This window comes from Bombina bombina, chromosome 7 (assembly GCF_027579735.1).
Source record: "Bombina bombina isolate aBomBom1 chromosome 7, aBomBom1.pri, whole genome shotgun sequence".
NCBI lineage: Eukaryota > Metazoa > Chordata > Amphibia > Anura > Bombinatoridae > Bombina > Bombina bombina.
This window is the reverse complement of record NC_069505.1, coordinates 350361837-350375287: the sequence shown is the minus strand read 5'-3', so window position 1 is coordinate 350375287 and position 13451 is coordinate 350361837. Positions and strand designations below refer to the sequence as shown.

The window sequence follows — 13451 nt, the reverse complement described above, 5'->3', positions numbered from 1 at the left end:
GCCAAAATGCCCACTTATCAGCGAAAGCGCGACTGCTCTGTTTTAGATACTGAAGAGCATGAGGGCGCTGATGATAATGGTTCTGACATGCCCTTACACCAGTCTGAAGGGGCCAGGGAGGTTTTGTCTGAGGGAGAAATTTCAGATTCAGGAAAAATTTCTCAACAAGCTGAACCTGATGTTATTACATTCAAATTTAAATTGGAACATCTCCGCGCTCTGCTTAAGGAGGTGTTATCTACTCTGGATGATTGTGACAATTTGGTCATCCCAGAGAAATTATGTAAGATGGACAAGTTCCTAGAGGTCCCGGTGCCCCCCGAAGCTTTTCCTATACCCAAGCGGGTGGCGGATATTGTAAACAAAGAATGGGAAAGGCCCGGCATACCTTTTGTCCCTCCCCCTATATTTAAGAAATTGTTTCCTATAGTCGACCCCAGAAAGGACTTATGGCAGACAGTCCCTAAGGTCGAGGGGGCGGTCTCTACTCTAAACAAACGCACTACTATCCCTATAGAAGATAGTTGTGCTTTCAAAGATCCTATGGATAAAAAGTTAGAAGGTTTGCTTAAAAAGATGTTTGTTCAGCAAGGTTACCTTCTACAGCCAATTTCATGCATTGTTCCTGTTACTACCGCAGCGTGTTTCTGGTTTGATGAACTAGAAAAGTCGCTAGATAAAGATACCTCTTATGAGGAGATTATGGACAGAATTCATGCTCTTAAATTGGCTAACTCTTTTACTTTAGACGCTACCTTGCAATTAGCTAGATTAGCGGCGAAAAATTCAGGGTTTGCTATTGTGGCGCGCAGAGCGCTTTGGCTAAAGTCTTGGTCAGCGGATGCGTCATCCAAGAACAAATTGCTTAACATTCCTTTCAAGGGGAAAACGCTGTTTGGCCCTGACTTGAAAGAGATTATTTCAGATATCACTGGGGGAAAGGGCCACGCCCTTCCTCAGGATAGGTCTTTCAAGGCTAAAAATAAACCTAATTTTCGTCCCTTTCGCAGAAACGGACCAGCCTCAAGTTCTACATCCTCTAAGCAAGAGGGTAATACGTCTCAAACCAAGCCAGCCTGGAGGCCAATGCAAGGCTGGAACAAAGGTAAGCAGGCCAAGAAACCTGCCACTACTACCAAGACAGCATGAGATGTTGGCCCCCGATCCGGGACCGGATCTGGTGGGGGGCAGACTTTCTCTCTTCGCTCAGGCATGGGCAAGAGATGTTCTGGATCCTTGGGCCCTAGAAATAGTCTCCCAAGGTTATCTTCTGGAATTCAAGGAGCTACCCCCAAGGGGAAGGTTCCACAGGTCTCAATTGTCTTCAGACCACATAAAAAGACAGGCATTCTTACATTGTGTAGAAGACCTGTTAAAAATGGGAGTGATTCATCCTGTTCCATTAAGAGAACAAGGGATGGGATTCTACTCCAATCTGTTCATAGTTCCCAAAAAAGAGGGAACATTCAGACCAATCTTAGATCTCAAGATCTTAAACAAATTTCTCAGGGTTCCATCGTTCAAAATGGAAACCATTCGAACAATTCTTCCTACCATCCAGGAAGGTCAATTCATGACCACGGTGGATTTAAAGGATGCGTATCTACATATTCCTATCCACAAGGAACATCATCAGTTCCTAAGGTTCGCCTTTCTGGACAAACATTACCAGTTCGTGGCACTTCCATTCGGATTAGCCACTGCCCCAAGAATTTTCACAAAGGTACTAGGGTCCCTTCTAGCGGTGCTAAGACCAAGGGGCATTGCAGTAGTACCTTACTTGGACGACATACTGATTCAAGCGTCGTCTCTGCCACAAGCAAAGGCTCATACGGACATTGTCCTAGCCTTTCTCAGATCTCACGGGTGGAAAGTGAACGTAGAAAAAAGTTCTCTTTCTCCGTCAACAAGAGTTCCCTTCTTGGGAACAATAATAGACTCCTTAGAAATGAAGATTTTTCTGACAGAGGCCAGAAAATCAAAACTTCTAAGCTCTTGTCAAGTACTTCATTCTGTTCTTCTTCCTTCCATAGCGCAGTGCATGGAAGTAATAGGTTTGATGGTTGCGGCGATGGACATAGTTCCTTTTGCGCAAATTCATCTAAGACCATTACAACTGTGCATGCTCAGACAGTGGAATGGGGATTATACAGACTTGTCTCCGACGATCCAAGTAGATCAGAGGACCAGAGATTCACTCCGTTGGTGGCTGACCCTGGACAACCTGTCACAAGGGATGAGCTTCCGCAGACCAGAGTGGGTCATTGTCACGACCGACGCCAGTCTGGTGGGCTGGGGCGCGGTCTGGGAACCCCTGAAAGCTCAGGGTCTTTGGTCTCGGGAAGAGTCTCTTCTACCGATAAACATTCTGGAACTGAGAGCGATATTCAATGCTCTCAAGGCTTGGCCTCAGCTTGCAAAGGCCAAATTCATAAGGTTTCAATCAGACAACATGACGACTGTTGCATATATCAACCATCAGGGGGGAACAAGGAGTTCCCTGGCGATGGAAGAAGTGACCAAAATAATTCAATGGGCAGAGAATCACTCCTGCCACTTGTCTGCAATCCACATCCCAGGAGTGGAAAATTGGGAAGCGGATTTTCTGAGTCGTCAGACATTTCATCCGGGGGAGTGGGAACTCCATCCGGAAATTTTTGCCCAAATAATTCAATTGTGGGGCATTCCAGACATGGATCTGATGGCGTCTCGTCAGAACTTCAAGGTTCCTTGCTACGGGTCCAGATCCAGGGATCCCAAGGCGGCTCTAGTGGATGCACTAGTAGCACCTTGGACCTTCAACCTAGCTTATGTGTTCCCACCATTTCCTCTCATTCCCAGGCTGGTAGCCAGGATCAAACAGGAGAGGGTATCGGTGATCTTGATAGCTCCTGCGTGGCCACGCAGGACTTGGTATGCAGACCTGGTGAATATGTCATCGGCTCCACCATGGAAGCTACCTTTGAGACAGGACCTTCTTGTTCAAGGTCCGTTCCAACATCCGAATCTGGCCTCACTCCAACTGACTGCTTGGAGATTGAACGCTTGATTTTATCAAAGCGAGGGTTCTCAGATTCTGTCATTGATACTCTTGTTCAGGCTAGAAAGCCTGTAACTAGAAAAATCTACCATAAAATATGGAAAAAATATATCTGTTGGTGTGAATCTAAAGGATTCTCATGGAACAAGATAAAAATTCCTAAGATTCTATCCTTTCTTCAAGAAGGTTTGGAGAAAGGATTATCTGCAAGTTCTTTGAAGGGACAGATTTCTGCCTTATCTGTTTTACTTCACAAAAAGCTGGCGGCTGTGCCAGATGTTCAAGCTTTTGTTCAGGCTCTGGTTAGAATTAAGCCTGTTTACAAACCTTTGACTCCTCCCTGGAGTCTCAATTTAGTTCTTTCAGTTCTTCAGGGGGTTCCGTTTGAACCCCTACATTCCGTTGATATAAAGTTATTATCTTGGAAAGTTTTGTTTTTGGTTGCAATTTCTTCTGCAAGGAGAGTTTCAGAGTTATCTGCTCTGCAGTGTTCTCCTCCATATCTGGTGTTCCATGCAGATAAGGTGGTTTTGCGTACTAAACCTGGTTTTCTTCCGAAAGTTGTTTCTAACAAAAATATTAACCAGGAGATAGTTGTGCCTTCTTTGTGTCCAAATCCAGTGTCAAAGAAGGAACGTTTATTGCACAATTTGGATGTAGTTCATGCTCTAAAATTCTACTTAGAAGCTACAAAGGATTTCAGACAAACATCTTCCTTGTTTGTTGTTTATTCTGGTAAAAGGAGAGGTCAAAAAGCAACTTCTACCTCTCTCTCTTTCTGGCTTAAAAGCATCATCCGATTGGCTTATGAGACTGCCGGACGGCAGCCTCCTGAAAGAATCACAGCTCACTCCACTAGGGCCGTGGCTTCCACATGGGCCTTCAAGAACGAGGCTTCTGTTGATCAGATATGTAAGGCAGCGACTTGGTCTTCACTGCACACTTTTACCAAATTCTACAAATTTGATACTTTTGCTTCATCTGAGGCTATTTTTGGGAGAAAGGTTTTGCAAGCCGTGGTGCCTTCCATCTAGGCGACCTGATTTGCTCCCTCCCATCATCCGTGTCCTAAAGCTTTGGTATTGGTTCCCACAAGTAAGGATGACGCCGTGGACCGGACACACCTATGTTGGAGAAAACAGAATTTATGCTTACCTGATAAATTACTTTCTCCAACGGTGTGTCCGGTCCACGGCCCGCCCTGGTTTTTTAATCAGGTCTGATGAATTATTTTCTCTAACTACAGTCACCACGGTATCATATGATTTCTCCTATGCATATTCCTCCTTTACGTCGGTCGAATGACTGGGGAAGGCGGAGCCTAGGGGGGATCATGTGACCAGCTTTGCTGGGCTCTTTGCCATTTCCTGTTGGGGAAGAGAATATCCCACAAGTAAGGATGACGCCGTGGACCGGACACACCGTTGGAGAAAGTAATTTATCAGGTAAGCATAAATTCTGTTTTTCATTTTATTAAGACTAATAAGAACTGGCTTATTTATATCTCACTTGACAGTTGTGATAGACATTTTGTCAAAGACACACATATACATACAGATATATAGCTAATGCCTTTTTAAAAAAAACCATTGACCTGGAAATATAATTAAATTAAAGAAGCTTGAAAAACTATTTCTTTCTTTAAACCCCCCTCCCAAAAACCTTTACTATTTGCTTGTATAACTTTTTAAATTAAAGTGAAGGTAAACTTACCTGGTCTTTAATCTACAATATCATTCTTTGTGCCAAAATAATATGAGTTTCATTCATCAATATTTTCCAATTTTTGTGTAAAATAAGTTATTGCCGTAATAAATTGATTTTTTATGCTGCCCGAATTCAACCCGTTTAAAAAAAAAAAAAAAAACTATCTTGGTCACGTTTTCTAACTAGCCAACTGAAAATCTGGCCGTTAGGCGGCCGTCAATGTGCGTCATCTGCCTCCATCTTATTCTGCGCATGCGCTAATATTTTATCCCCATATTTTATTCTGAGCGCGCTCCCGTTTCGCGCATGCGCAGTCAATTTATTTTGAACCACCGCAAAACAACATCGGCTTTTACGGACGGCTCTTTCGCACATAACATAGTACTGAATGAATAGATTTTAGCTATTCATTGAGTATTATGTTTCTAAATCATGCACATTGTAGACTGGTTTCACTAGGAAGCGCATGCGCAGTAGACTTTGAGCGTGCTAATCGCGCATGCGCATTTCAAAGGATCATTGTGAACAGGCTTTTGAGATACGTATAGAGCGGGTGGGACCGCTCTATACGTCACAGCACAGAAACATAGGAAGTAGAGGTTGGGAGGAGTTATCATGGAAATGGTAGGAATATATATATACAAATAACTGCTTAAAAAAAAAATGTAAAAAAAAAATAAACTTAGCGATTATATTATTCTATTGATAAAGAATGCATTGATGTATTGTAATACAAAAAACTTTACCTTCACTTTAACTTTGTTCTTTAGTATCCTTACCAGAAGAGCATACCTAGGTTGGTTCAGAAACATGCATGTGTCTGGAAAGCTATATGGCGCAGGAATTAGTATAATGATTTTAAAAATGCTGCATTATGTGCAAACATTCCTGCTACCTAGGGCATATAGTGATGCAGATCCTGGTACGCTCCTGAGCCTTTTTAGGTATGCGCTTCAACTAATGATGCCAAGAGAACAAAGTGCATTTGGTAATAGAAGCATGTTTTAATGGAATGCACTCTCTGAACCATGAAAACGTTAATTTATAATAATAATGTGCAAAATATTAACATAAAGGAATGCTGTAACAAGCAGTTTTATATTCAAAGATTTTGTTTTGCTTACAATACAATGTAGTCTCTAATTAAATTCTGCATCTCTTGAGGGACAGCAACTCCTTAATGTCACTGTAAAGTCAAATTAAACTTTCATGGATCCGATGGAGCATGCAATATTATACAATTTACCAAATGACTTCTATTATCTTATTTACTTTATTCTCATGGTATCCTTTGTTAAAAATATACCTAGGTAGGTTCCAGAGTATGGAGCCAAATTATTAAGCTGCGAATGATTACTGCTCGTTATCTTATCCGCCACCTCTGAGGATGATTGACACCCCCTGCTAGCAGCCAATTGGCCGCAAATCTGCAGAGGGCGGCATTGCACAAGCATTTCAGTAGAAATGCTTGTGCAATGTTAAATGCCGACAGCATTTCGGCATTTAGCGATGGCGGGCGGACATGATCCGCATCATGTCCGCCCGACACTTGATAAATCGGCCCCTATAAATGTACTATTGCTAGCTGGCTGCTGATTGGTGGCTAATCTGATGTGTTCAATTAGCTACCAGTAATGCATTGCTGCTCTTTCAGCAAGGCTACCAAGATATTGAAGCAAATTTAATAAAATAATTATTATATTTTATATTATATAATACATTGGAAATGTATTTAACATTTTATTTTCTATCTGAATTGTTAAATAACAAAAAAAAAAAAAAAAAGGTTTCCAGAAGGAAAATATAGACTGAGACTTTTTCATGTAGCAAAGACAAAGAATAAAATTACACTGTACCAAAATATATATACAGGTAGCCCTCAGTTTACGCCGGGGTTAGGTTCCAGAAGGAATGGTTGTAAATCAAAACCGTTGTAAATTGAAACCCAGTTTATAATGTAAGTCAAAGGGAAGTGAGGGAGATAGGTTCCAGGCCCCTCACAAAATTGTCATAAGTAACATTATTTTAAAAGCTTTGAAATGAAGACTTTAAATGCTAGACAGAATTATAAACCTAATAAAATAATCACACAACACAGAATATATAATTAAACTAAGTTAAATGAGTTAAATGAACAAAAATAGTTGCTAAACAGCATTATAAACCTAGTAAAATAATCACACAACACAGACTTCACTTGCATTTTTCTGCAAACAGTTCTTTCTATGCATTCCAATCTATAGACAGGAAGATCTTGTTCCTTTGAAATCTGCTTGATAGCTCAGGTCTGGTTCAACTGATTAATTTCAGTTTGCTTTGCTGCAACACAAACGGACAGCTTCACCTACGGGCTATTTTAAGAAATGTACTGCTTTTCAATGCTTTTCAATAGCAGTCACATGACTGAAAAAAAGGTTGTTATTCTGAAACGGTGTAAATTGAACCGTTGTAAAACGAGGGCCACCTGTACTGTATATATAAAATAAACAGCTGATGTTAAAGAAAAGTATCTAATAATGTATTTATGTTTGAAAATTGCAATCAAATATATAAAATTAGAGATAGTAATAATTAGATCTATTATTTTATATGATTTTATTGTGATTTACTTATTTATGTTTAAAATTACAATAAAAACATATGAGAGATAAAAAAAATACTACGGTATTATTTCTCATTTTATACGTTTATTGTTATTTTTAAACAGAAAAAAATATTATTAAATACGTATCTGTAGCACAGTTTGTTTGTTTTATATACTCTGTTGTTGTAAAAGCAATATTTTTCATAAATAATAGCACTTCCTCATAACTTTGGTGCCAAAAAAATACACTAAACAATGAACATGCCAAGTGCTGACAAAGTGCTGCAAAATCGAAGATGACTTCAAACATCTGACAGAAACTGAACTTCAGTTAGAAATGTCTAATATCCAACAAAACAAACAAAAATAAAAGCAATAATCTTGTCCCTTTAAATTATGTTATGTTGCATATTGTTCTTTTTATTTTGCTGGTAATAAATGTTTCTCTTGACTTTCAACATTCCTTTTTTTTACTCTTTTCAATGCCTAAAATAAATCTGCTAGTCTTGTGTAATATTTGCTCATATGTGGGAATGTCTCAGATCCTAAGCTCTTCCAGTCTGACTGACTGCCAGTGAACAGTTTGTACTTTTTGGTTGCCTTTCCTTGGCTCACATGTGGCAGGTTTCCACCTCTCATTTATACTTATTGTTGATTTAGTCATTTGTATTTTGCAATTTTGTTTTAGGGGCCTAAAACCTGTGCCAGACGAAGAAGTCTTAGATTTATATGGAGGAACACAACATATCCCTTTGTATCAAATGACTGATTTCTATGGAAAGGTAATTATGAATATACAACAGTGCTAGTTATAGGCTGCCTAATAGAAAGTCTTACATTACTGTACTATAAAATACAGTAGAATTGCATCATCAACACATGCATAATTAATGGACAATTCAATAACACTTAGGGCCTGATGAACAAACGCTTGCAAGCATTAAAGGGATACTAGACCCAAATTGTTGATTTAGATAGAGCAGGCAATTTTAAGCAACTTTCTAATTAAATCCCATTATCAATTTTTCTTTGTTCTTTTGCTATCTTTATTTAAAAAGCAGAAATGTAAAGCTTAGGAGCCAGCCCATTTTTGGTTCAGAACCTGGGTTATGCTTGCTTATTGGTTTGCTAAATGTAGTCACCAATAAGCAAGCACTATCCATGGTGCTGAACCTAAAATGTGCTGACTCCTAAGGTTTACATTACTGCTTTTTAAAGAAAGATAGCAAGAGAATGGAGAAAAATTGATAATAGGAGTAAATTAGAAGGTTGCTTAAAATTACAGGCTCTATCTGAATCATGAAAGAAAAATAAAAATAAATATGGTTTAGTGTCCCTTTAAATCATGAGAATCCCGCAAAATTATGTATGTATAATGTAGGTGTCTCTCATTCACATCCAGAACCCTTTATAGTGAGGTAAATAGTTCTCAAGCTACAATTTGCCTTTCTAAAAATATTTAAGAGACCACATAGTAGCGGAGAGCTTAAGATCAGGCCTGTAGTCTGAATATTATATGAGCAGTATCCTTTTTAGTTACTTCCATTTACCCTGCCCCCTGTATCATGTGACAGTCTCAGCCATTCACAAAACCCGTATTCGTATATATTGTGAACTCTTGCACATTCTTATTAGGCTCTGTTGACTTAAAAACTGTGCATTAAAACTGCCTGTTCAATCTGAATTATGAAGTTTAATATTGACTTTAGTGTCCCTTTAAGATTAATATAAAGGGTTATATTTATTAATGTGTGAGCGGACATGATACGATGTAGCGGATCATGTCCGCCGCACATCGATAAATGCCAACAGCATGCACTGTCAGCATTAATCATTGCACCAGCAGTTCTTGTGAAATGCTGGTGTAATGCAGCCCCCTGCAGATTTGCGGCCAATCAGCCGCTAGCAGGGGGTGTCAATCAACCCGATTGTATTGGATCGGGTTGATTTGCGTCCTTAGCTTCAGAGCAGGCGGACAAGTTATAACTTCTGTTTCCGGCGATCCTTCAGGCTCCATACGGAGCCTGATAAATCGACCCCAAAGAATAAAATGCATGTTTCAGAATGTGATAGTTGGGTTTACTTTGTAAAGAAGATTATGTTTGCAAATTAGGTTAAATCAATAAAGCATGTAATATGTTTCCTTCATTTTGGGTGCAGAGAACAAAGTCAGTGTACGGTGTAGTGAGAAAGAAAAGCCAAACCAAGTCAAATAGCGACTCTAAAAATATCAAAGTCAATGACAAAAAGTGTAAATAACTATTTTTGTACAAAATAAAGTGCAGCAGTTAAACAATACAGTGCCAAATTACAAGTGCTAATTAGTGCTCCCAGTGCGCTAGAAGTAAGCTTTTTACGCATTGGGTTGCGCACATATTGTGAGTTGAATGTAAACTGTTTTTGCTCCCGAGATAAACAGACGCAATAAAAAAATAAACTTACAATATTGTGCACGTGATTAACCTATTCCCCCATAGAAACCAATCAATGGAAAAAAAACTAACACCGCAAACCCGATTCCATATTCTCATATGTGCTAACCCGACATTAAACTATGAATATTTTAAATTCCAATGTTCTTCACATAGAAGAATTTGTTCTATTTATTCAGAAATACATATTTCTACATACAGTATTATCTGATGGTATTTTGGTATAATATATCTATACCTCTCTCTCTCTCTCTCTCTCTCTATATATATATATATATATATATATATATATATGTATATGATTATATATAGGTATAGATATCTACAGATATATACAGGAATATCTATTTATAAATACTTATAACATATTCTGCTATGTGCAGACTATTGAAATGCTAAATATTTACAGTAAATACACAGTATAACACTTTATTAAAAATGAATTATACATAAATATTATTTTACATGTTTTCATCCACTTTACTGCAAAGGGCTCCAATGCACTTATATAGATATATATATATATATATATATATATATATATATATGTACACATGTATTTATGTGTTTATATATGTCTGTAAATAATATATACACAAATGCGTAAATACATATGTACATGCATAAAGACACACACACATAAACTGTATATATATATATATATATATATATATATATATATATACAATATATATATATATATATATATATATATATACACACATACATATATATATTTAGACATCTATATGTATGTATCTCAATGTCCTTTGCCTGCTTTTTTTTTCCCTAACACCTAAAAACCTCATATCTCTGAGCCCTTAGAGGTTTTTTTTGCAATATTTGTTTTAATAATTTTTATTAGATAGTTTTATGATTGTAACCGTACTGTGTAATGTATTTTTTATGTGTTTTGTGACAATTTTTTGTTTTACGACAAAGTTAGCCAGATCTCTGAGGACATGCTAATCCGACAAGCGTTAACTTGAATTGTGCTCAAGCGATTGCGTTTATTTTCAACTTGCAATATGAGTGATAATCCCAATGCCTGCAAACACTACCATTAAAAAGATGTTTATGCACTGTATAATGCAGTAGTATTCTCATTAGCTGACAGGGAAACTCCACCAGCTGCATTATAGACAGAAAGAAGCCGTATTCAAAACAAAAAGTGGTGCGCTATTGTTACTTGCTAAACTTGCACCCATATTTAAAGTTGAAAGTAAACTTATTTGTTTGAAAGCAAACTATTACGCTTGTCAGGTTAACGCGACTGAAGAACTCGATTAAAAGGGTAGGAGTATAAAAAAAAAGTGCACCAAAAACAACACAAATACAAATACATTAACCCCTATGCTACCAGGAATACCAGTGAATTTTTAGCATTTTTGCTATCATTCCATTTTAAAAAGAAATAGAGCCTTGTTTTTTTTATTTACCTATCAAAACTATATATTTATTTTTAGTAGTAACCCAAGGTATTGAGCTAGGCACAATTTGGTATATTTAATGCCAAAGTTTCACTGCCAAATGCGATCATAGGAAAAAAAAAATCGCAAACTTTGGGTTTTTTACTAAAATTATTTACATACTGCTTCTGCAGTTATAATGCAAATGGATGTTAGCTTCTCTGGGGTCACCTTTGTTCAGAAATAACAGAAAGGTAATTAATTGCAGCTGCGCACAATACTTTCTGAAATTACTCGCATTAAGTGGTTAATAAGTTAGCTGGTGAGGGTTATGGTATTCTAGTGTAAGGATTACCCTCCCACCTGACACCTCCCTGATCCCTCCCAAACAGCTCTTTCCCCCCAGCACCCATACTCCTCACCACCATCTTAGGTACTGGCAGACAGCCTGCCAGTATTATGTTTTAGGGCTTTTTTATCTTTAAATAAATAATTTTCTATTTTTTTTTTCTGCAGTGTAAGATTCCCCCTTATCATCCTACTTCCCTGATCCCTCCCCAACAGCTCTCTTAACCTCGCCCTCCTAATGGTGTCAGCCATCTTAGGTACTGGCAGCTGTATAAAAAGGTATAAAATTAAATTATTTTAATTTAGTTATTATTTTTCCTTTATTTTTTTGTAGTGTACCACCCCTTACCTCCCCCTCCCTGAAATCACAAAAGTACGGCCCCCCTGATTCCTCATTTTTCTGTAGTGTAGTGTCCCTTCCCAACCTCTCCCTTCCATAATTTATTTTCTGTAGCGTAGAGCCCCTCCCACTCCCACCTTCCCCCTCCACCTTTGTGCTTCCCACCTACATCCCTCCCACACCTCCCACCGGCACTGAAGAAGATTGTTACAGACAGTGACACTGGCTATGTCACTCACTCTCTGTAACGATATGGTAATCTGCACTTATATAATAAGGGAGCACCAATCGTGCTTTATTACCATATGAGGACAGATTTGCTGCAGCTAAGGAACAGCAGCTCTTGGCTGTCACTTTACAGCCGAGACTGCTGGAGCTTCCTGAATTTGCAACATATACGTATACGTTATGCGATATGATGGGCTTTGAACCGCATGACAAATATATATATATATATATCAATTCAGAATACCAGCACTCACTATTTTCTATCAGCGTCGGGGTGCTCCCAAATTATTAACATGCATTGGTGGTTCAAGTGAACAGAGGCACTCTCCGTGTATCAAAACAAATTAGTGCTTTATTTGAATCCCATTTGAGTAAACGTTTTCGGGCTATGATGCCCGTCATCAGACTCCTGTGATTACAAACAGTGCAAAGTGTGATTACCTGACAAGGGCTAAATAGCCCACGAGCTGTCCTGGACGCCACCGGCAACTCCGCTGCCGCACCGGAAACCCGGAAGTGACGCCTAAGCGTCTGACGTCATCACGTTGGTTTCAGTAGCGCCCGGACTGCTACTGTAAGGCAATGTAACAGCAATGAGCAAAAAGTGCATACAATAGTGATTACATACAACAAAATATGATTCATATACCATTTAGTGGCCTAATATATAGGAATAAGTGTGAGAGTGTATCTCTGGTGAATTAAGTAATGGAAGAGTACTTAATGTAATAAAAAGTACTAATGTGTGTTAAGTGGTGTATTATACTTAAAACTAAAGTAAAAATTAAAACCAAGTATAGTCTATGGGGGGCATGTTATGGCTAATAATATACATTCTTTATATTTAGCCAATATAGTTAGTATGTAGGGCTTGGGGATTATATTAGTTGTAATCTATGTGGGGGGAACAAGTACATTTTTACCCCCTGGGGTGATATATTAGCTAGAATACCTCTATGATGTCAGGATGTGATAGGGATGTAGGTCAGACCTGCCTGTGCAAAGTGGCGAGCGACTGGTTGCTCTGATGTGCCCTTCTCAATGGCTATCCGTATTGATGACCTATGATTAGCCATTCTTGTGCGTAGGTCATCTTCTGTTTTCCCTACATAAAATATACCACAGAAACAATGCAGAAGATAAACTACATGAGTAGTGGTACATGTCATCCGATGTTTATGATGATATTTTTTCTTCTTGTAGGGGTGTGAGAAGTAGGCTCCCGTTATTAGTGCACTGCAGGTAGTACATCCTAGGCACCTAAAACAACCTGTTTTTTTGTTTTTGTGAAGCCAGGTTCTCTTTTCATAGTTGTGTACTGGGTCTGTATGCACAAGATAATCTTTGAGAGAGTTTGCCCTCT

At 38.4% G+C, this 13451-nt stretch overlaps 1 protein-coding gene across 2 annotated transcripts in view; it reads left to right on the top strand.

The window, feature by feature from the left end:
• Window positions 1–13451, top strand: part of NT5DC2 (5'-nucleotidase domain containing 2) — a 271150-nt gene that overhangs the window by 104130 nt on the left and 153569 nt on the right. For both annotated transcript variants that reach the window (XM_053721025.1, XM_053721024.1), the window contains exon 5: window positions 8020–8113. In XM_053721025.1, the coding sequence (XP_053577000.1) occupies window positions 8020–8113 (94 nt within the window). The remainder of the gene's footprint in view (window positions 1–8019; window positions 8114–13451) is intronic.